This window comes from Pipra filicauda, unplaced genomic scaffold, assembly GCF_003945595.2.
Source record: "Pipra filicauda isolate LSUMZ 115617 unplaced genomic scaffold, ASM394559v2 scaffold412_size1447426_pilon, whole genome shotgun sequence".
Taxonomy (NCBI): domain Eukaryota; kingdom Metazoa; phylum Chordata; class Aves; order Passeriformes; family Pipridae; genus Pipra; species Pipra filicauda.
In genome coordinates, this window is record NW_024104546.1 from 739,386 (window position 1) to 763,961 (window position 24,576).

General features: G+C 41.7%; 1 protein-coding gene across 2 annotated transcripts; it reads left to right on the plus strand.

Moving 5' to 3' along the window:
* Positions 1 to 654: 654 nt before the first annotated feature.
* Positions 655 to 21,185, plus strand: KCNS3 (potassium voltage-gated channel modifier subfamily S member 3). 2 transcript variants are annotated; one of them, XM_039385482.1, is made up of 3 exons: positions 655 to 817; positions 18,197 to 18,381; positions 19,015 to 21,185. In XM_039385482.1, exon 3 carries the CDS (start codon positions 19,064 to 19,066, stop codon positions 20,543 to 20,545), a length of 1,482 nt encoding a protein of 493 aa, XP_039241416.1. In that variant the 5' UTR covers positions 655 to 817; positions 18,197 to 18,381; positions 19,015 to 19,063; the 3' UTR covers positions 20,546 to 21,185. The 2 variants fall into 2 exon arrangements, with proteins under 2 accessions (XP_039241416.1, XP_027606569.1); XM_027750768.2 differs by lacking the exon at positions 655 to 817 and adding an exon at positions 1,153 to 1,230.
* Positions 21,186 to 24,576: the final 3,391 nt, after the last annotated feature.

Sequence of the window (24,576 nt, forward strand, 5' to 3'; positions counted from 1 at the left end):
AAACTCTAAAAAACCCCCACCAAAAATAAAGCTCCTCCAAAGAAGAGAGGAGAATTTCCTTCAATATTCGTGCACAATTTTTTTCAAGGTAATATTGATTAGGAAAAAAAAAATTGCCGAAAGAGTTACATAGCAGATTTTTTTTAACAAATCCTGCAGTTGGTTATGATGAAATTGATGGTTTAGAGGACTTTTTTTTCGTGAAAAGTTTGGCAAAAGTACAGAAAATACTTTTCTTTGTGTCGAAATTTGTAACAAAGGAATAAACCTCCATGTTCATCTTTGGCAATTTTCAAAATGATACCAGTGGAACAGACAAAATGTTTAATCCTGGAAGGCTGATGCAGTTGTGCTTTGGAGCTGACCTGGCTTCCCATTGCTCTCTGCCTTTAACTTGGGCAGAACTGAGCCCTGACACAGACAACTACTTTCGGTCATAATACTGAAAACAAATGACTTCCCTCTGCAGCGTGCGGGGGACACTCCGCATCTCAGGCTGCACCCCCCCAAATGAAGCCGCGTGTGTGCCACTTCAGCAGGCGGGCTGTAGGAATCAATGGCAGATCAATCCCTTGTCACTGCCCGCGCAGTCCCGGCCCCGCCGCCGCACAAAAGCGGGAAGGTGGGAGCCCCGCATCCCAGAGCGTGGGGACCGGCGGCGGCGGCAGGAGCTGCTTCGCGGTGCCGCAGCCCCGGGAGCGGCGAGGCCACCCCCAGCCCGGTCCGCCCCGGCACCATCGCCCCTCCGGACGGGCTGCCCCTCTCCCGAGCCTTCCTCCGAGCCCTGGGAAGGCGGAGAACTGCCCGGGGGTGCCTGGTAGGTGGCTACGGGAGAGAGCGGCTCGGCCAGGTCCCCACGCGTGCTCGGGGAACGGGATGCGGGTGGGTGCGGGACTCCCCAGACAGGGACCCACTGAGCAGAACCTCCCCGGGCGCGGAAGGGGGACTCTTCGGGTGCCGTGCGAGACGCCGCGGATGAGGTGCGGGACTGACAGGCAAAGTGCAGGGACTCTTCGGGAGAACAGAAGGGAATCTTGGGGGTAGGATCCCCCGCAGCCATAGAATAGGATCCCTCGGGCGCGGAGCGGGACTTCTGGGGAGCACTGACCCTCCCGGGCATGAGAAGTACGGGACCCGCGGGAGCGGAGCCAAGGCCCCTGGAGGCAAAGGCGACACCTCTCAGGCACACTGTGGGACCCGCTGGAGGCAAGGCGACACTTCTCACGGACGGTGCGGAACCACTGGGTGCGGAGCAGGTCTCCCCGAGGGCGCTGCGGGACCCCGGGGGCGGAGGCAGCGCAAACCCTCCGCGACCGTGCCGGGACGGGACCGCGGCGTGGGGCAGGGGGATGCCCGGAGGCGGGGTGGGGACTCGCCTGAGCCCGCCCGCCGCTGCCTGCGTTCCCCTCCCACCTCTGGCGGCCCCGCGGAGCCGGGCGGAGCGCGGCCGGGAGCGGCTCCAGGTAGGCAGCGCCCGCCCTCCCGCCCGCTGGGGCGGCCCCCGGGGTAGCGTCTTCGCGGCTCAGAGGGGAGAGCCTGGCGAGCCCGGCCCGGTGTGTTCTCCGTGTGTTTGCGGGGTAAACAGTCGGGGGAGGAGGAGGAGGAGGAAGAGGAGGAGGAGGGGTGCAGGGGTCGCCGCCTGGTGCAGGGGTCGCCTTGGTGCGGGGCTTCGCTGCTCTGCCGGAGTCTTGCCCTGAACTCTCTGGCTCGGGACGTCCAGCCCCTCTCCGGCTCCCCGAGGGCGGCGGCGGGGGCAGGGGCACCGCTCCGGCCCTCGGAGGGACCGTGTCCTGCCGACTTCTCCTCGGGTGCTTTGTGGCGGCCAGTGCGGGAGCGGGTCGATAGCCATGCCTCTGAGCCCTTTCGCATTGCAGAGCTCTGCCTTGTCTTTTAGAAACTCGTTTAGATTAAAAAGTAAACTAGTTTTAAGCAGCCGCGAACGACTACAGTAGCCTCTCTGGGTAAAGAAGTGTGGGAGAAGTTTGTTCTCTCTGCGTGTCCGATCTAAAGTAGACTTAATAAGTTGGGGATGGTTAACCTGAGTTTAGATCCAGGTGGATTTTGAAGGAGCTTTCTCTTTTTATAAAAAGACTTTTCTTATGTGCATCTGTAGGACAGTGAATTTCCTCACTGCTCATTTTCTGGATTTTCTTGCCTGCGAGGTAGTCCTATGTCAATAATTTTTCATTTGCCTGATGCAAAGCACAACTGCTGATTATTCTGGGAGCTGAACTCAATGTTTGCTGGGGAAGGTAGACCTCAAGATCTGAGCAGCAGCAGTGTATTGATTCCATTAACAGAATTTACAGATTCCTTTTAACATAGTCTCTTTCCCAGAATTAAAGTTCTCCTCAAAGCATCTGTCGCTGGTCTAGGCCAATAGATGGCATAAGGCACTCAGGCTAACGTCCTAAGGGGACAGGGGGAGCAAGAATACACTTTGTACGGAAGCCAGGGTTTTCAGAGGGGATGTGTGAGTTAGATTCTGCGTGTCTGACTTGGGATACCTAGGTGAGATCTCATTTTCAGATATATGTCCTGGACCACTCATTTTCTTTGGTCACAGTTGCAGCATTTTCCAAAATCCTTCTCTGCTCTAATCAGTTAGGGTTATGTCACGCAGTTTTTGTAGGACTTGTTCACTGTTGATATCCTAAGCCAGGAATCAGAGGTGGCTTTTCAACTTTGCAAGGTGTATTTAATATCCGCTACTGGGGAGAAGCTGCCCATTGTAACAGTATTGAAACCGGTAATCATGAGGGAGAATAAAAGGCAATTGGCTAATAAGGAAAAACCTTCTTAGTTTCTGTATCAAAATTTCTGCTGAGATAGCACTGTGGGTAGACAAAAATGATTTTATGTTCTGAAATTTTGTAAATTATTTGAGTATAGGTAGGTAGCTAAATGATGATAAAAGAGCTTTAACTGACAGTAATCATACATAGCTTTTATATGGGTGCTTCTTAGGTATCGATTTCAAAACAGTTCTTTTTAAAAAGAGGTGCAGTATCATTATATCTTTTTTTTTTTTTTTCAATTTCAGCAATTGAAGAGTGGGAAAGGTCCAGAAATAAGACCAGATTTATTAAGTCACAGTTCTGAATTTGTCTATTAAATCTCTTTATACAGTCCGGACAGATTTGTTTAAGTGGATCTTAAATTAAAAAAAAAATCTATAGGTATATATAGCAAAGGACACTAAAGGTCTTTTTCTTTCTTTTTTCTTCTCTTTCCTTCTTTCTTATCTATAAATGTCTATGTCTTGTTTTCAGCCTCAGCACTAAGGCAACCCACAGAAAGTATAGCAGCCCTTCAACTTCCTATTTGTGAGTGTGGGCAAAAGAAAATCAATGAACAGTGGCTGTCTGCTGAGCTGATGCAAACTCCAGTGTGATCCCAAAGCATTATTCCTGGGACAGGTGGGGTTGAATTTTTTACTACAATTTCCTTTGTAGAAACAGAGATGTCCCTTAGGAGAGGTAATTCTTTGCTCACCCTCTCTAGGACTTAGCAAATTTCAAGGAGCAAGAAGCATAAAATTACCTTAAACCTGAAAAGATGATAACTCGGTATTAAGCCACCAGCATCGCCTTCATTGTGCAATTACAGCTGCAGGCAGGGTGCAGTCAACTATTAATACTCAGTGCCAAGACCATTCAGCCTCAATGCAAAACAGGGTTCAACAGTGACTGACTTGAGCTGCAGAGGCATCTTAAACCTGTTTGGAGAGTGGAGACAGCCGGGCTTTCCCCGCTCGGCATTGGTGCATCTGCCAGTGGTGAGCTCTTTGTTCTGGCCGAGCCCCTGATGAAGCTGGTGCTGGACACAGTGCCTGCCTCTGTGCTGGGATCACTGCCAGGGGCCACTGCCACGGCTCCTGTGGCTGCCTGCTGTTTGCATCCTTTTCCCTGCCAGCTGGGCAAGCTGAACCCACATACTCTCAGGTGAAATAAGTGCTGGTTAACAAGGAGGGCATGTGAAGGGCAGATGCTCTGCAGAGTCTGATGTGAGTTGGGGTCAGAGGGAGAAGCAGATAGTATCCTGTTTGGCAAGACCCTTACCAGCAGGCTAAGCTTCAGCTTGGTTACTTGAAAACAGCTTATGGCCATGCTTTCTGTCTTTTCTCATGGAATCCTTCTCCATCTCGGCCCATTTGTTTGCAGCATGTCTCCTGTCCAAAGGCTCTTGATTTAGAGAACTTGTTTACTTGCTACTGGAGCACATATATAAAAAAGATCTGCCCAAGGCTAATGACTAGAAACAAGGCTCAAGTATCTAAACTCGCATCATTCTATGCCTTGCAAATTTTCTGTTGTGGGATAGCTGCCAAGGACGCATAATAAAACAGAACTCATGAATAAATAAAATGTATTCCACTAATATGTGGATATTTTCTTTTTATCTTCCCTTTGCCCCATCTCTTTGTTTTTATTTCTTGCTCCTCATCTATTTTTTTTTCTGTTTAGTCTCCTTCTCCTTTTAATTTATGGGGTCATCTTAGTTTCTTCCTGTGTTACTACTTTACTTTCTAAGGGGGAAAACACCCTGAGAAAACCAAGCAGGATGCTGTCATTGCCATTTTCTGATTCTGTGTGGAGGATCAAATCCTCAGCTGACAGAAACTGGCCTTGACCTGTTCCAGTCAATGATTCTACACCAGTTAATGCCAGGGAATCATCTGCTTCGAAGTGTTACCTTGGTATGCTGCTCCATTCTTTACCATTTATTCTTTTTTATTCCCCATTTCCTTCTGGCCCTTTTCATTTTCCTATATTTTACTGATGCTTCTTTCCTTTATACTGTATTTTACACTTTATTTGAATATGTTCTGCTCTATCTTGTCTCATTCATAATGTATCTGAAGTCCTAACAGCATTGTGTTAAACTGCTGTCATCTACCATTTGTGGATAACTTACTCATTTTTCTTAGGGGGGAGTTCTCTATGTGGCAGTTGCTTGTAATAGTTTTCTTTTGTTTTGTTTTTCTTTCTGTTCTAGAAGAGGTGACTTTTGGAATATTTATCTTGCTTGCAAAGGAAGATGGTGTTTCTGAGGGAGCTCATTCCACAGTCATTTTCTAGAGAAATGTGTCTTCTGGAAAGATGAGCTTTATCACTTATGTTAGAAGGTCCCATTGTGGTCACTGTTTTTGTTCTGGAGCTTAGTTTGCTCTGGATTTTGGGCCATTTTGCTGCATTACAGGTAAAGCCCGAGACCTTGATTTTCATGCTGTGTTCTGCAAGGAGCTAGAGTAAGTCTGGGGTAAACATGGTCTCTGTGGTTGATAATGTTGATATGAAGGTTCTTGGAAGGCTTCACTTGTTTTTGCCTCTCTAAATTGTTTCTCTCACTGCTGTCAGTCTGCTGGGTACTCCCGATGTCCTTGGTCTTAGCATGATTTTCTGTTCTCCATCCTTTTATCCACAAACTCTCCAGCTCATCTTGTCCTTCACACTAAAATGTCGTATCCATTTTGCCTTCCCATCCCTGACAGGTGAGTGGGGACTGAGGTGAGAGGTCTCGGTTTACTGTCTCTTATGGCTGCCGAGGAATTTCTGGGAGGGGATGCAAGGGGAGGCCATTACAGCTTAGCCCTTTGGACTCCCTTCTGTTCAGAGCAGCCATGTGCCCTGGCTGCAGACATCTGCCTGACTTCAGCTTGCTCAGTGTCTACTGCCATCTCCTCCAGGTAGGTTTATGTCTTAAAAGTTGATCTTGGGCAGGGGGAGCTGCAGGACTGTGATCCAGCAGAATCAATCACATGTGGTGGCAGACAGGCAGTGTGGCACCATCCTTACCTCTGCCAGCAGCAGCAAGAGGTGCAGTTGTCCCCTCTCACCCTGCAAAGGGTTGTGCTGGCAAGGTGTGAGTGCCACATACTGCTGGAACTGCATGTGCTCTGAACAGGATTGTCTAAGGGTAAGGGCTAATAAATTAACTTTTTTTTTTTTTCCCTTTTTTGGAAATGTTTTGGTCTTACCAGCCTGACAGTAACAACCACCAAAGGCCACATGGACTTAAACCAACCAGTGTGGCTGGTTTAAGGAAGATAGTTTATTTATGATCTGAGACAGAATTTTACTTCTCATTTTTTCTTCCTCTTCTGTATGTTTTTGTCCTTTGTCCATCAACTTGGACAAGCAATTTGGATGCCAACTGATACCTTAAAAACTGGTTAATTCTTCCATGTGTTTAATCATTCTAGCCCAGTGCTACTCTAATGACAGGCTCAGAGCTCAACCTGTGCAGAGCATTGCTTGTCTTTTCTTTTGGTTCTCACTAAAAGCAAAGCAAAGACAGAGGCTTTATGAACTTGTGGATGTTGAAGCAGAACATGTTGACCTGCTATGTAACATTGAGCAGGTCACATCTGAAGTCTCAGGTTTGGTTTCCAAAGCATGGAGCTCACAGTATCTGCCTCACAGCACTTATAAGGTAATAAAATGCTATGAGATTTATGGACAAAGAACTATCTTGGATGTAATGATCTTGTAAAGCTTAATATTGGCAATTTGCTGCCCCATATAGGAGGCATTTAATATTTCTCTGTTTCTTGTTCTCTGAGCCTAACAAATTGATTGCTGCTGTTCGTGTAAGTACAGGCAGGTTACCTGTGGGAGGCAGATAACCAACTCAGGACAAATCTATGACAGCTTTGATTTGCATGGAGGAGTTAATAGACAGCCTGGGTAGTTTAATAAAAATTGGAAACACTTCTGATAGCTCTACTATGCTCTTCACTTCTCTTCTACCTTCTCTCCTTTAGCAGACGAGCTGTTGCTGCTTCCAGCAGTATTAACTGCTGTGAAGGCTTCAGCTCTGAAACGTCCTTGATACTAAAGGGGAGTGTGTTGCAGAGGGCAAGGGGATTCTCCCACTTGACTTCAGTGAGAGAAGAATCAAGCTCATAACTTGTGAGATGCAGTGATAAATCTACAATATCACTTTGTGTACAATCACAGTCAGTCAGTATATTTAAAACAGGGGTGATGAAGGATCGGATGAGTCTCAAAGAGGACTTCTCTTTATTGAAGTCTTTATCTTTTCTCTTTCTTTTAATTTTTTTTTAAATTATTCCTTTACCTTAGTCATTGCTACTGCTGATTTCACTGGATTATGATTCCAAAGCTGCTTTGTAATTTTATGAACTCTATTTATTGCCAGTTCAGAGAAGAGCAAATAGAGCCATAAGTTAGGTTTTCATTTTGAAAACGACTAAGTCATTACTGCAGCACAAATGTAAATCAGACCTCCATGTTTTAGCCCTAGTTAGTGACAAGCACTGAATGATGGTTTCAGCATGACATTTTAGGGGCAGATGCCTTTTCCCCTGAATAAGCTGCTGAAAAGGACTCTGCCTTGGATGTTCTTCTTAAGCTAAGAAGATCTGTGTGTCTCCCTGTCCAGTGTGATGTTTGCTCTGGAAAAGACAGCCAGCATGGATCAATTCTACTCTTTTAATTCACCTTGGTAAAATTGGTAAAAGCTTGAATTGGGCAAGGGGGATAGCATGAGTCCTTCCATTAGTCTGAAAACAGTAATGATGTTTATGGTCTCATTGTAAGCTACTCTTTTCAGGGAGCTGTGATTTTGTTTTACAGTTTGTTGTGTGTTAGGCCAGGGAGAGAGCAGCTTTTTTCCCTTATTTCGATTAATTTGTTGGGGTGACAGAAGAGAAAAAAACAAAGGACATATTAGCTCATAATATGTTTGGTGCTCAAATAAGAACACCAAATGTTGTGGGACACATTGAAACCCGAGAATCTTGAAAATGAGAAAAGCACTTGCTGCAAGAAAAGGTGCTTGTTTCTGGGTCTCTGGGATGCTCCATCCGTGACCTGGTCATGAAGCCAACCTTTTCTGAGGTGTTCTGTTAACTGCTGGAGGCAGGGGATGTGTTTGAGCCTTTGTAAGCTGTCACTTATCCTCAGAGCTGGGCAAAAGCTCCAGTTCAAGGTAATACTTAAGCGCAAGTTTATTCAACAGCTTTTAAGAAGTCCAGTGTGACTTGAGACTCTTTTTACTTGTGAAACTTTATCTGAAAACCTTGGACCGAGTCTCAGAAAACTTTGGACTTAATCTTAGCTGGCACCTCTAAAAGCTCCTGGTCCTGAGACTTGGATCTTAGGCAATGAGACATGTTTCTCTTAGTGATATATCTTACTTATTTCAGCTGATATGAAGGGTTTATGTATTCAGATTAAGTCTGAGGCCTGTGGAAAACTGCCACACAAATGAAGAGAGAGGCAAGAAGTTGTCATTTTTCTCTCCAAAGATTTACTGAGGGCATATTGAAGTACTTCATTCAAAAGTAACCAGAAAGAAAGAAATATAATTTCAGGTATCTTCTTTTTCCTCCTAGAGAATTGTGGATTAGCACTGCCCTTGAGGTCAAATAGGTTTTTGCTTGCAGTGGTGTTCAGTGTTTTGCTTCAAGCAGTAGCAAAGCTACTTGCTTCAAGCAGTAGCTTCAAGCTTTAGTTGGAAACTACCAACTAAAACCTAATATGTATTGCTCTTGGTTTCTTCCAATGCACTGCATATGCTTAATTAACTCTAATTCTTTCTCTAAAGACATGTAATCAGGATCTCAGATTTTCCTCTAGACCTTTTGGTATGTACTGCCTCCATATTGTGGTGCCTTTGAAATCTGTGGGGATCCTTGTGGGAGTTTATGAATCTGTCTAGCTGAAGTTTAGCCCAGGCAAAAACTTGAAAAATCCCTTGTCCTGTTAAAGTCTTCCACAAAACCTCTGCTAATTTTGTGAGATTAGGATTTATCCAACCACCTGCCTTCATTTTTCTACTCTGGACATTAGTATGGGTCATCTTAGACATTAGAAAAATATGTTTGAAGGTGGGAGAAAGAAGGAGAGGGAGGGCTGGATTCTGGCTTATGAAATTCCTTCTAGTTTGTTTGGGCTTTATATTTGCCCAACACTTTCTTTCATTGAAAGACAGTGGTGAAAATTACATCCAAGTAACTTTATAAGGTCTGACACTGGGTTGATTAAATGGTTCTGTTGTTATGGACTGTGCAAATTTATGTATTGGCCAGAATCCAGCACACACACATAACACTTATAGTACCTTACAAGTTGTGCTAATGTGTGATATTACTTTGCATATGGAAGTCCAGGTATTAGTAGCTACTCATCACTCCTGAAAAAAAGATGGATAGTAATAATACTGAAATGAATTGAACTGGTTAGGAATGATGCTTATTTTGTGAAAACCTTATTTGCTGGCTGTTCCTTTTTGTGTGCAATGACAATGCCTCAGCTTCTGCTATGAATATTCAATTGAACAGTGGTACAGTGATGCAATTTTATATCTTAACCTGTCATGTACTCAATTCCTTCATTTTCTGGCAAATGTCCTTTCTTGCTGAATGCTTTGTGGGGACAGTCAAGTTGAAATAAACAGGGAAAATACCTTTACTTTTTGAGGACTGAGATGGCTAACACTACACTGGTATGCTGATGGGATGCTATTAAAAGGGATGTCATCATCCTGGAGAAACTCCATCTGGGAGGAAGTAGCCCCATGCAACAGTTTGGGGGGCTGACAGAATGGAAAGCAGGTCTGTAGAGAAGAGTGTGGGCATCCTGGTAGGCAACATGGTGAGCAGGAGTAGGCAGGAATGAGCAGTGTGCCCTCACAATGAAGGCCAGCTGCATCCTGGGCTTTATTAGCAAGGCTGTAACCAGCAGTTGTTCCTTCCTGCCTGGCACTGTGAGACTGACTGAAGGACTGTGTCCAGATTTGGGCTCTCCACTACCGACATTCACATTCTGGAGTGAGTCTCACAGAAGGTCATCAGTATGATTGGGGGTTGGAGCATACAGCATACAAGAGGCTGACAAAGATGGGTTTGTTAAGTTTAGGAAGAGAGAAGGTGCAGGGGAAACCTTACTGTGCTCTGAAGTTACCTGATGGGTAACTTTTCTCAGAAATGCTCAACAGTGGGATGCAAGCCAGTAAACCCAAACTGGAAGAAGAGTGACTTCAGGAAAAATAAGGGGGGTCCGACTGGACCAGGTTGTCTAGAGAATTTGGGAAATTCTGGAGATAATAAAAAATCAGTTAGCCTTGAACAGCCTCCTTTAACTGCACACAGCTGGCTCAACCTGGCTTGGCCAGCTACTCCCAGTGTTGGCTGGAAGGCTACGTCCAACTCATTTTCTGCATCCAGAGGTTTCCATGCTCAGCAAAGTCTCTTGCAGATATTCTCTCCAGCTGCCTCCACGTAACCCTCCTTAGCCTGTGGCCTCATGTCACGCATGCTAACATGTTGTAAAAGTTACTTGGGTGCTTTGAAAGTGAATGTTGGATCGAAGCAGACTGCAGGAGTTGTATCTAAGTGAAATTTGGGGCTCTGTTTCAGGGTTGTCTTGGGTCAGGAGAATTTATTTTGAACAGCACAGACTCCTTCAGTGAGATTACCGTGCTTCAAACACAAATGTTTGTACAGATTATCTGTTGAATGTTTCACTCAGAATATCCACAATAACAATTGCTTGTGTTCTTGTTGCCTAAGAGACTGATTATCTTGGAGAATTTCACCGTGGTAAAGAAAACCTTTTTTTATCTGTGAAATTAACAGACTTTTGGAAAAAACATAAAAAAATAAATACCATTTAACTTTATTTACTCAGACTGGCAAGTAAAAGAAGAAACTGAACTGTTATGGAGAATTTGTAGATAGCCTGTTTCTGCTGTCCATCCTCAGTAACTCCATCCTATTCCAAATCTGTTCTTAAGTATATACAGCCACAGGCGTGAACTGCAGCACAGAAGCTTAAGTAAATGTTAGGAAAATACTTTTGAGAGAACAAGGGCATTCAAGCACTGGGTCAGATTCCACAACTTCTCTGGGCAGGCTTTATCATGGGAGATTAATTAAAAATCTGTCAAAAATTGTCTAGAAGTAACTGCCTTGAGGTAGGGGAAGAATTGAATTATATTACTCTTCAAGGTCCTTTCTAAACCTGTTTTCTGTATTCAATAGTGTATTACTGATGTATTTTATTTATAAAGATATAAAGAAAGAAAAACAACAAAGTGACTGAGATATACCCATAAAAATATTGTGGGGAGAGAATTTTTTTCAAGCTGCTTATCCCAAAGCCAGGACTTTACAGAATAAAACTGTAATGGATTCAGAGGTTATAGGTAACCAAGTAAATGGTTTAGCACTGTGCTCTTCCCTTGAATTGCCCTTTTAGCTCCTCTGGTCCTGTTGCTAATGGTGTGGCTGGAAGCACAGACAGAACTGATTTCATGTCTCCTAACAGTTTTTTCTGGTGTGATGTGTTACAACGTAACCCTGGTGTTTATGTTCCTAGATGTGTCTTCCCAGTTTAAGGTGGAAAAATCCTGCTTTATGGGATGCATAGAGTTTAGATTTTTCAGAACAACTTTTTCAACCAGTGACACTGACTGTTGCAATTGGACTTTGTGTCCTTTAGAAATATTGCCTTGCTTCCAAAAATGAAAAATTAAGAAAAAAAAAAAAAAAGAGAGAGACTAGGAGGGGGAAGAGATAATCTGGGAGCAGAAATGATCGACACTTCTGCCATCTGTACTAGGAATTAGAGGACAGTTCCTCAGACTACAAAGTGAGAAATAAGAATTAACTACTTTGCAACCAGGAAATGTAGGATGGACTAATGAATGGAAAATTTTGAGTATCAGGTCGATCTTGGCAGTGAGTTAAACCTTAATTTTAATACTCTGTACCTCTTCCAGAGATAAGAATATTCTGAATTGCACTGAACTCCATGTTCCTTTCCTTAATGTGGAAGAGTTGTGGCTCACTGTGGGAATAATTTGCCTCTGTGTAGAGGCTTGTGAACCATTAACACTTTTGAAAACTCAGGAGAGTCTTAAATGGTTCAGGAATCTGTGTATTAGAGAAAATATATCATGTCTAATTGTTTATCTCTTTATGTTAGGCCTGGAGGGATCGTAGTGATGGGATAGTTGGGGCAGTTTCTCCCCTCTGCCGTCATACCCTCTTGGTAGAAACACTGCCTCTTCAAACTGCACTATAAATGCAGGAATGATATTTAGATTTTCTATTCTAGCTAAATGTACTTTTTTTTCATTACCTGCTATCGGACTGGTCCATCAGAATGCATGTGACTGCTGGCTCTGGGCCCAAGTGTCTCAGCATACCAGTACCTGATGTGTGATAGCTATGGAGGAGACTGGGAGGAGGGTAATGGTGTGCAAGGGTGTGGGCTGAGCTTGTTTGTGGACAGCTGGTCTGCTGTGTGAGTTCAGGCACACTACTTTCTGTGTCTGGATGTCTGCATCAGTTTATTTTCAAAACCAAACTGCCTCTATAAGCGGAATACAATTTCACCAATGATAAATGAGACTGCAGAATTTATTTTCAAGAAGTATGTTGATATATTTTCATTCTACACATTTTTTTTCCTACGTGGAAAAGTATCTGATCCTGGAGTCATGTATCAGATGTTTTTGACCACTAGTGGTACTACGAATTACTGCAATAGGTGTAGGATTTTTTGTTCATTGTGATCATTGGATAAGTCCTTGGATAGCAACAATTGAGAACTCAGTGGAAAACGGAGTACAGAATATTAATTGAGGAAGGGATCTGTAGAAATTGCCGTTATTGCAGAAGTCCCTTGACATACAAGTTGCAGTGTCCACTTCGAACAGTACTTCATGTTTTGAAACTGTGCTCTTGATGGGTGCCATTAAGATGACCTGTCAAACAAGATTATTGCCAAAATAATTGACCTGGAGAGAAACAATTTCTTTTACCATCAAACCACAGCAATGTTGATCTGGCTGTAATAGTGTCTTTGGTATCTTCTCCTCTTCTCAAATATGTCTATGAACTTCAGCCGTTGAGACAGTAGAGCTCAAGGAAATGCTTAATGTAGTCAGCTGTCTGTGGAAGGCATTTGTGGAACAGGTATCGTAACTGCAGTACTATAACTGCACTTAATTGGTGGGCATTTACGGGTAGATTTTCAAGCAAACACATTTTAATCTATCATTTCCACTTAGTTGTGGATAATGATATTTTGATTTATAGGAACAGAATATAAATTGCAGAGCTTTTGGGAACATTGAATGGTGCAAGCCTTGTTAACTCTCATAATGTGTGTTATCTCCAGGGGCTTTTCAAGTCAGGTAGAAAATACCTTTTTCTTTTTTTTTTTTTTTCATTTTAATAATTTTACAAGATGACATTCTGATGATATTAGATCTTGCTCCTTGTTCTTTATGTATATGAGAAAGCAATTCAGATCGCAGACTGCATTCCCAAAGAAGCTTCTCTCATGTTGATGCTACAGCCGGTGTGTTTTTCCCGTGCCCCTTTTTCATACCCAACCCTTTGCATATACTCTGTCCTCACCAGCATCCTCATAGTGGAAATCAGCAGAATTTCACTTTGGCAGGATCCATTTTACCTCCTGTTAGTCACATGGAAGTTATACACCTTACAGCACTAGTCATATAGGCTGCTTATCTAGTCAGTACAGAGGTGGACCCCACCTCTGGTGATTCACCCCCCCTGAAAACCTGTGCCTAAGCTAGGTGGTATGAACCATGGGCTAGAGATGCTTATTGCTCTTCTTGCTTGTGTTCTTTGAGTTAGAATAGCTTCATTTTTTCCTTGTTAGTCTTTTGGAGGAGGTGATTTAAAGAAAAAAAAACCAACCCAAACCCAAAACTATATTTGAAGAATATTTTTCCACAGGTATGGATATTTAAATAATTTTACATTTTATTGTCAGCAGCTACTGTTGTTTCCAAATTATTATAATTTCTTTCTGGTTTCATTTTATTGCAAAGATGCACAAACATTTGGCATAAGTTCAGTTTCTAAAACTGAATTTTACAAGGGTGAACATAGCCCAGTAGGCTTCCTTGGAATTAACATCAGAACAAAATTTGGCCCTGGGTATTTCAATTCAAACTTTATCTACCTAAGGTCTTCTGGGAGGTTCTACTAAATCCATTTTAAAAGAAATGTAATTGCATAATTCTATTATTTTCATGACGTTTTAATGCAGTATTCTGGATAAAGGATGTTACTGCCAATGGAATATAAAAAATAAATTACAACTGATCGAATAATTTAGCTGATGAATTTATCCTCTTTGCCTCAGAGAACGTCCATAACTACATAGCAGTTTCTCAGATGGGCTTGCTGTTTGTGCTAGATGACTTTTTAAAGTTAACCTCTGCCTCCACAGGCTGTGAATGACTTTATAGTTGACTGTCTCAAATATTACAAAGGAGAATTGAATGTTACATCTTATATCACAATGAAAGAGGCTGTGCCAAGTAATATTATCTTACATTTTTTCAGGTTTAATTATGTGTGCTAAAGCAGTTATTACTGCCCTGCTGACAGAGAACAGCTTAAGTCATACTAACTGGATTTCAGTCCAAATCCCTAATTGTGATTGATCAAGTAAATTATATATGCATTTAGATGTTTTTCTCTGCTCAGTGAGTCAGAAAGCATAGACAGTACTCCTAGGCAGTGCTTTACACAAGTATTTGTCCTGTGATGAGTGGAGAAATTCAAACACTTAAAAAATCAGTGAAATGTTGATCCTGAGCTGAAGTTTGTTAGGGTCATACCCACAACTTTTTTAGAAGTAGGTGTCTAAAGCTGCATATGTGTAGCTAGGGAAATTTGGAGAAGCTGTTAACTGTCAGGAAATTAGCAGAAGTTAGAGCCGAGGTATTTGTATCATCTGGTGTCTGGGCATGGCAAATAATAAGACCCTTGAGAGTGAATTTGCTCAGAACTCAGTTTTCTGAATGGGAACCCTAAAATGGAAATCTACCAAGATCATCATATTCCTTGGGAAAAAATTTCCTTGAGTTCTGGAAGTACTTTGTAGAGTTACCGAGATTTGTATGCGATGTCAGTGTTGTATCCCTTGTGACTTCAATCTGAGCAGGACTAGGCCCTTGTATTTATGTTTCTTCAACTTAGAGGAAACCATCCTGAAATGTGAATTAAGTCTTCAGAGGCTTATGAAGTGCAGCTGTTCAGGAAGCAGGAGGCGAGGCTATGGACAGCATAGCCATGGAGCAGACTGGTAGAAAATCTGTAGGCTTGTGCTGTCTTTGAGTATTTTAAGTGGCAGAACACAACAAAGCCTATTCAACTGCAAAGCAGTTAAACTTTCTTTCTATTGTGCCTGGGTAATCACAGAAAAGCTGAACCTGCCCTAATTTGGAGTTACCAGTAGCCAAGGTACTACCATGCTAAAATGTGCAGCATGTCCAAAAAGATGTTCTGCAACTTGTGATGTAGAACCTCACAGAGAATGGGGACTTCATGTAGATACTATGTGGAAGATAACTGAAATAACTGAGAAAGTGAAATTTTACTGACAAATAAATGTGTAGTCTGGGATCCACAGTACCACTAAAAATCTTTAAGCGGTTTGTTCCAGAAGAGGTTGGAAAACCACAGCACTTTGGGGTATGTTATACATCTGCGGCATAGCCGTCTCAGAGGGATCATATATGCAAACTCTGTCTCTGTGACTCTCCTATTGTGAGCTTTAGGGATTTAACAGCGTGCTAAAAGCCCAGAAATTTGCAGTCCCCCTTCCAAGCAGACAATGGGCCTGTGGCCTCACCAACAGTGTATGACTGCAGAAGTGCTGGCTAGAGCCCATCCTCAAATTGGACTGGGAAGAGTTAGATCCTGTTGTTTTGTTTTTTATTCTAATGTTTGTATCCTTTTCACACAGCTTTCCTTATGATTGACTTTTATTTAGCCCTCAAGCTTAACATTTGGAACTTCTATTTGTTGGTTTTTTTTCATTATCTTGGAAAATAATGTCCATTATTCCAGTAAGCATCTTTCTTCTGTGTCATTTCATTTTCTATTCCATATGAGTCCTTATCCAGTAGCTCACTGCAACAACTGAAGCAATTAAAGCAAACAAGTAACTAACATCTGGTATGTGTTTACTTGCTCTCTTATACTCTCTCCAGGGTAAGAAGTGTGTGATTTGGAATGGTTAGCAGTTTATTATGTTATATATGAATACTTGTTTACAGAAGATCAAAGAGGTTAATGTTGCTCTTCAAGTTGAGACTTGCAAAGTTTGTGGTAGCTCTATGTTCTTAGGATGTTCCTGACAGAGTCTTTGGCACTCAAGGCACTTAAGGAAAAAATTGTTTCCAGCTGAGTAGTTTTACCCTTGAGTAGAAAACGTTGTTTGAGTGGGTAAAGGATTCCCTTGAGTAGAGACCATGTTGTGCTGAGGCAGACCATGTTGTGTTGAGGCACCCTGTGGCCGGATTCACTTGTTTAAATGCCTCAAATTGTTCTGATGGTACTTAGCACAACAAACCATGGCTCAGGAATCAAGGTCCCTGCAAGTCAAACAAGACATTCTTCAGATTCTGAAGCTCTTCTTGACCTAGCTATCATGAATCTTTCCAGTACATTCTTTTCATAACCTAAAAAATCACATAATAGTAGTAATACAGCAGGTTCCGGACCATGGCCTTTCTAAGCAAGATCCGCTTTCTTTCTGTATCTTGCACAAATCGTGACTACAGTGCCCTCAAAATAAAGCATTGCCCTCAAAATTATTGCTCACTGAATTTATTATACAGAGCAATTTCATGGAGGCACCATTATGAATATCATCTGCATAATCAATGTGGTTTTATACTGCTGTCTCAACAGTAAGTCAGTCTATTGTACTAAGGATTTACTGAGCAACTAAGTTCTTACTTTAGTTATTTCTGAGTAAAACTTGCTTTGTACTTGTCATGGTCAGAGGTGCCTCCAGACAGGACAAGAGGAATGGCTCTGAACTGAAGGAGTGTAGATTTAGATTGGATATTAGGAAGAAATTCTTTACTGTGAGGGTGGTGAGACACTGGCAGAGGTTGCACAGAGAAGCTGTGGATGTCCCATCCCTGCAGGTGTTCAAGGCCAGGTTGGATGGAGCTCTGAGCAGCCTAGTGTAGTCAAAGTGTCACTAGTCATGACAGGAAGGATTGGAACAAGATGATCTTTAAGGTCCCTTCTGACCCTAATTGTTCTATAGTTCTGTGATCCTATGATCTGAGGTGGTGCCTGGTTTTTATAGTGCTGGCTTACATTGCTAGTGTTCTCATCTTAATGAATTGCTGAAAGTGGAGATTTTATTGACTGAAATGAATCAATAAGTAGAATCTTTTTGGGTTTGAATATACTTTGACCCCAGTCCATGGTATTTATGGGTTTTTTATTTATAGTGTTACAAAACAGGGCCTGGGTCTAGATCATGAGTTAAGTGTGGTAATGTTTATCGGATGAGTCCTGCTGCCTTTATTCTGTGAGATCAGTGTTTTTATGTTACGTCTTAATCATTCCTAAAAGCTGAAGCCTTGGGAAGTGTCTGGAGAAACTGTGTCTTATGACCATTCTGTTAGCTAGCAAATACCTGGCATCAAACTACATCTTAAGGTGCAAAATGACTTCTGTGTCGTGGTTTAACCCCAGGTGTCAACTCAGCCCCACACAGCCTCTCATTCCCCCTCAGTGGGATTGAGCAGGGGATCAGAAGGGCAAAACTGAGAAAACTCATGGGTTGAGATGGAAAAAGTTTAATAGTAAAGCAAAAGCCACACATGCAAGCAAAGCAAAACAAGTAATTATTCACCTCTTCTCATGGGCAGACAGGAGTTCAGCCATCCCCAGGAAAGCAGGGCTCCATCACATGTAACAGTGACTTGGAAAGACAAACGCCATCACTCGGAATGTACCCCCTTTCCTTCTTCTTCCCGAGCTCTGTATGCTGAGCATGATGCCATATGGTGTCATCTCTTAGGACTAGAGAATTTTGATGTGATCTTGTCACATTTAAAATTAATTTACTTCTATATTAAATTGAAATAAATTAGCGTAGTACACATCAATTAATGTTTAAGTGTCAGAGATCAAAAAAATTTGCTTTCCTCGTGGTCAGAAGTTTATATATAGTCTGATGACTATAAGTGTAAGAACTGCCAGTTTTGGCTCGAAGACAACTACTTTTTAGAAGGACAGCAAGAAAGCTGTTCTACTGTAAGAGTTAACTTAGTAACTATAACATCCTTTTTGAATCCAACTTCAGCTGAATGTTTTAAATTACAGTAAAATATGGAAACATTTAAATGTCATTCTATCTATCTGCAGGTATCCACAGTTAGTTATTGAGGCAAAATCACTCTGGAGGTTCCATCTCCGAAAGCTCCTGTTTCCAGAAATGACATTTCAACACCAACTTCTCAGCGTTGCCATAGTGGTAGTAGCTATGCTGTGGCAGAACAGGAATTGCTTCTCGAACTGACCAAGGTCATAAGAGGGTTGTGACACTTCAGGTGAGTGGGAAGGCAGATAGAAAAGTAACTGATGGGACTGCAGATACCTGTATATGTACTAGACAAAATTCTGAAGGCAGGAATTGGAAATCTTTAAACGAACTTTTAATATGTTTTCAAGAATACAGGATGCTTTTCTGTGGCTTATTCTAAAAGTAAATTAATTGATATGTCAACAGGAGTAATTGCAGTTCACATTCAAGCAAACAGCATTGGAACGTAGCGGATTATAAATTGCAACATCATATAAATCAATACAGTTCTACTGAAACGTAGTTGAGAGACACCTGCTCTAAAGCTTTGTACCAAATATTTTGATGGATTGACAAGTCTTCTGTCTTTGAATTAAAAATTTTTTGCATTATTGAATGTAACATTCTTCCTTCACCCTGGGAAAAAGGAGACCTAAACCAGAACCTATTGCTTTCAAATTTGATAAAGCTGTGTTAAACTATCAAACTGATTTAAAACTATGTCTGTGAAATGCTGAATAATGGTATTCATCATTTAGTTTCTTCTTTTTGTTTGTTTGTTTTGTTACAGCATTTCACAGTAACCGGAGAGGGAAAAAAGAATATGTCACAAGAGCAAAACTGAATTAAGTGCTCTAACAATATATTGTGTTCTTTTCAGGTTCAGTGTAATCTCATTGGGCAACAGAAGTGGAACTTGTCTGTCCAAAATGGTTTACGGTGAATTTTTCCGCAGACCTGGCAAAGATACAGAACTTATCAATTTGAATGTGGGTGGCTTTAAGCAGTCAGTGGATCAAAGCACCTTGCTCCGATTCCCCCATACTAGACTCGGAAAACTTCTCAAATGCCATTCAGAAGAGGCTATTTTAGAACTGTGTGATGATTATAGTGTTGCAGATAAAGAATATTACTTTGACAGAAATCCTTCCTTGTTCCGATATGTTCTGAATTTTTACTATACGGGCAAACTCCACGTTATGGAAGAACTCTGTGTCTTTTCCTTCTGCCAGGAAATAGAGTACTGGGGGATAAATGAGCTGTTTATTGATTCCTGCTGCAGCAATCGGTACCAAGAAAGGAAAGAAGAAGGTCCTGATAAAGACTGGGATCAGAAGAGCAATGACAGTATAGACTCCTCTAATGAAGAGTCGTCCATATTTGATAAAGAGCTAGAAAAGTTTGACAATCTGTGTTTTGGTGAAATAAGAAGGAAGATCTGGGTCAGAATGGAAAATCCTGCATACTGCTTGTCTGCCAAGTTAATTGCCGTGTCATCCCTGAGCGTTGTCCTGGCATCAATTGTGGCCATGTGCATTCACAGCATGCCAGAATTTCACAGGGTGGATGCCCATGACAGGGAGATTGAAGACCCTGTGCTGGAAGCTGTGGAGATTACGTGCATCATCTGGTTTACTGGTGAACTAGCGATCAGGCTCATCGCCGCTCCAAGTCAAAAGAAGTTCTGGAAGAAACCACTCAATATTATTGATTTTGTCTCTATTATCCCATTTTATGCCACACTGGCTGTGGACACAAAGGAAGAAGAAAGCGAAGATATTGAAAACATGGGGAAAGTGGTTCAAATCCTGCGGCTAATGAGGATATTTCGCATCCTGAAGCTGGCCAGGCATTCCGTAGGACTGCGGTCTTTAGGTGCCACTCTGAGACATAGCTATCAAGAAGTTGGACTGCTGCTTTTGTTTTTGTCTGTTGGGATTTCTATTTTTTCAGTGCTTGTCTACTCAGTGGAGAAAGATGACGACTCATCAGAACTGCAGAGCATCCCTATTTGCTGGTGGTGGGCAACCATTAGCATGACCACTGTTGGTTATGGGGACACTTACCCAGTCACACTTGCTGGAAAGCTGCTCGGCACCCTATGCATTATCTGTGGGATACTGGTGGTAGCACTTCCAATCACCATCATTTTCAATAAGTTTTCTAAGTACTATCAAAAGCAAAAAGCTATTGATACAGACCAATGCAACAATGATCGCAAAGAGAAGTGTAACGACCTACCCTATTTTAACATTAGGGATATTTATGCAAAAAAGATGCACTCTTTCATTTCTAGCCTTTCTTCAGTAGGAATTGTAGTCAGCGACCAAGATTCAACAGATGCCTCCAGTATCCAAGATATGGAGGATGTTTATAACCCGATATCTTTAGAGAATAGTACAGGAAAATGAGTTGAACCTTGTTCTCTTCCCTTTAGTTCTCTTCTGATTCTTGGTAAATGTGGACTTAAAAACTTCTGTGAATTCATTAAGAGCAGTCAATTCTCAGGGTACTTAACTCTCAGCCATATTTGGACATTCTTTGCTCTGAGGATGCCATAAAAACTTCATTGATTATATGAGGCTTTAAAATATGCCTCATGTGGTGGTTTAGTTTTTACACACTAATGTTATGCATTTTTGGGGAGAAAAAGTTGGGAAAACAGTTTTAAATATGAGATCAGTGCTTTTTTGGTTTCGTTAGTATTGTTGTTTGATTTTTTGTTTTTTTTTTTTTTCCCCTGCAGCAGTCTGATATACAAAATTGGCTATTGTAATTTGCTGCTCTTCAGGTAGAAATATATTACAAACATGTAAGAACTATTGCACAAGTTAGTGAAGTTTTTACCTGCAAATACATTAGATGAAAGAAGGAATTATGTACACATAAATCTGTGCTCACTAACATATTTATGTAATCGTAGAGTTGGGAACCTGTTTCCTAAGTCGGGGCAGAAAATATATTGGCACATAATGTTTTTACTCCATGGAAGCGTAATATTTATGAATTTCTTTCCAAAAGCACAATACATTTTTAGTTTGTTAAAATAAATTATTCCCATTGTGCGTATAATTTTCCCAGGGTCCTGCATGGCCAAGCTCTATCAGGTCCAAAAGGGTGTAAATCATAAGTCCCATGATGAAGTATCTGGTGTAGGCAGGACAGAAGCTTCTTGCACCATTTAGCCGCCTTTTCTGCCATTGTGAACCTGAGCAATTCTGGTGCCTGGAGAGGATCCTGTGTGATTAAGACCTCCCCTATGGCTTCCCCAGAGACCTTGTTTTGTGGGCACTGGAGCAAACACCAGTGGTGGTCTTTAGAAGTTACTGCTCCATACTGTGAGCGCTGCCCCTTGCTGGAGATTCTGCCTTGCAGGTAGGAGCAGTGTGAGCAGCATCTTCGATTGTGCTGAAGTTGGTCTGAGTTGGTCTGAGTCTGGGGCTGTAGTGCCAAGCAGTGGAGATGTGAGGACATGCTCTTCTCTGCAATATATTGCCCATCAGATGGACGAGATGTAGGGTGGGCACTGCATGTGGGCACCCATGTTTAAACTATTTCCGCTCCTTTTTCTAAAGCTCATCTGCTGGTGATGGCAGCTTTCCAGGTGTGTGCCATGTGCTGGAGCAGTGCTCAGTGCCTGGCAGAGTGCTGCAGCTCTGTGCATTCCTCTCATCTCCAAGGATTTCTTACGCGGCCAGCTAATTCTGCTCTGTTTCAAACAGGATCTTCTAGGGCAATTTAAAAGGAAAGCTAGTCCTTGAACCTTCTGAACATTCATTTTCTTTCATTTGTCTAGTGACTTAATTAAATACTGGACAATGGAGAATCGAAGACACTGTGATGTTGATATTTTCCTTAAAGAGAAGTTTGACTACTTTATTATATTTTAGTATTATTGGGCCAAATACAGAAGCCTGTCCTGAGTTTCTAGTCAGGAAGATCAAACTCAGTAGGAGTTGACTTCAAAACTAAGATGCCAGAAAGATGACAATCCGTTTTAGCTACTGCAGAAGGTTGATTTTTCATGTGTCTACCAGATTTTCTAGTGCAAAATACATTAAGTAAGTAGCTGAGGTGCACTTATATTTGCTGAGGCCCAGAGCTCTAACCTCTTTCTGAGATGGAGAAACAAAAAAGAACAGGATCAACCTATACATTGGAAAGAAGTGTCCCTCAGGATTTCTGTGCACCAATATAGTGATGTGGGACTTAAAGGGAATATTTTAAGCTTTGGAGAAACCTCAAAATTTGGCTTATTACTTGCTGAATGTAGTAAGTGTATGTGATGCTTCACAGGTAATTAAACGTAATTCTTCCCATAGTGCAGGAATACCAAAAGGGAAGGTTAGCCTAAATGTGTTTTGTTCTTACTGAACACTTAAGATTACAAAGATACAGTGATATAAAATACTAAATATCTATGTGCAGCTGAATCTAACAGGAACCAGCAGAATAACAGCAAAAAAAATTACTCCCTGTCCAAAGAAATTCTCCTGGTAGTCTCCATATAAAGATATATTACATTGCCACTGAAGATCAAAAGAAATGAAAAATATTGCAATACAAAAAAACCTGCAAGAAATTTGTATTAAATAGTTGAAAAAATGCTACTGAAAAATCTCATTTTATGTATCAAGCATTACTCAAGGATCACAGAGTATACAATTTTGTGTATTAAATTTTACTGACTGGTAATTTGTCATAAAACTGATAAGCTCTTGATCAAACACATGAATCAGTCTTAAGGCTGTGACACTGTGTAAGTTCATCTGAATTTTTTTATGCATAGATACAGCTTGCAGCAAAGTGAGATGTGTCTTTTGGAACACATCAGAAGGTAAAGTACATATCCATGTATCATGCAATGTATGCTATTTTGATTTCTTTGATGAGATCTTGGCCTTTTTCAAATCAGTTATGTCTTAAAAAATGGCTTTCATGTATTCTGATCCCTTTGCTGGAATAAATCAAGCACATTGGTTTCACATAAGTGTAAGTGGGAGCAGAATGTGATCTGTGTTTTGTGCCAAAGGATACTCCTCTCAAGGCAGAACTGCAGCCCTGTGACATGCTCTGATACTACAGAGTGTCACAAGCCATGAGCAGATGAGATACTGCACGTTATTGCTGCTTGTAAAAGTTCTTAGTAGAATAATTGCCTAGTTAGAAATAACTGTAAGAGGGGATTGTTTCTTATTTCATTTGTCTTCTTCCTTGATCTACAGTGGCATATTATCAATTTGTGATACCAGTGTCAACAGAAGGTACGTTGTATATTTTTTTTTTGCTGAACCACGTTTTTCCCTTTAAAAATGCTTCCTAAATTCACACCACTCAGCTGCTCTGTTTCTGACACCAAAGCACAGAAAAGGTTACTGTTCAGATGTGCATCCTATTCTGTATGGGAGAGATTTGTTTGTTCTTATGCAAAACAATTTACTGGCATGTCATTACTTTCTTTGTCTTGATGCCAACTCAAAAGGAAAACTTTTGATATCCAGTATTTCCACAGGAGCATCCATCTTTGCAGTGGTTTTCCCTGCTGTATAATGGCAAGACAGCACTGCACTGCATTGCAGTTCTCTGTTTGAGAGGCTTCCAGCTGACGGGGGTATCGCCCAACTGCCCACAGCTCTTGCCTTGCTGGGAGCAGGCTCTGTCACTTGGGACCACTTTTTGGTGTGTGTTAGTAGAGGGAAAAAGCCAAATGTAAAGGAATCAGAAAAGACGAATGGGAGAAGGCAGGAAGCTGTCAATCAAAAGGGATGATGGAAAAGCCTGAGAGGACCTTAGAAGAAAGGAAAAGAGGAAGTTTACAGAAAGAGACCTCACTTGTCTTCACTTTATTTCTTGTTTTTTTTCCACCAGTGCTTTTCTCCCCTTTCCTCCCTTCTCCCTTGCATACCTTGTTGCTGCCACCCTGGCCTCCCTTCCCATCAATAGTCTGTTTCTGTCCCAGAACAAGGGTATTTCTGAGTCCAGAGAAGCATGTTTCATCCACCTGGATAGCAGCAAGCAGAACTTGGTGGGGATGAAATTAGTGAGCACTCTTGCTGTGTATATGAGCAATCAGTAGCACACAGGCAGTGCTTTCTGTAAGAAAAGTCACAGTGTCACTCAAATTATTGAACATAAATGTGAGGTAAATAAACAGCACATTCGAGTCAGGTGTGTAAATTAAATATTACTTTTGTCTTAGGTAGAAATTAGTGTCAGGCACCATAATGCGAAATATTACCATTTAAAAGCAGACTCCTTGTCAATTCCCATGTGAATGGGTTGCTTTTAGGGAGTGCTGGGAGTATCAGGCGGATTTGACTGGCAAATGCAGTATAAGGGCTCACGACGTGCCAAGGGCTCCTGACAGGTTGCTGTGTATTAATACATTTATTCATTTCCACACATTCCTAACATCTAGAGTAAGTGGCAGAAAACCACTAAG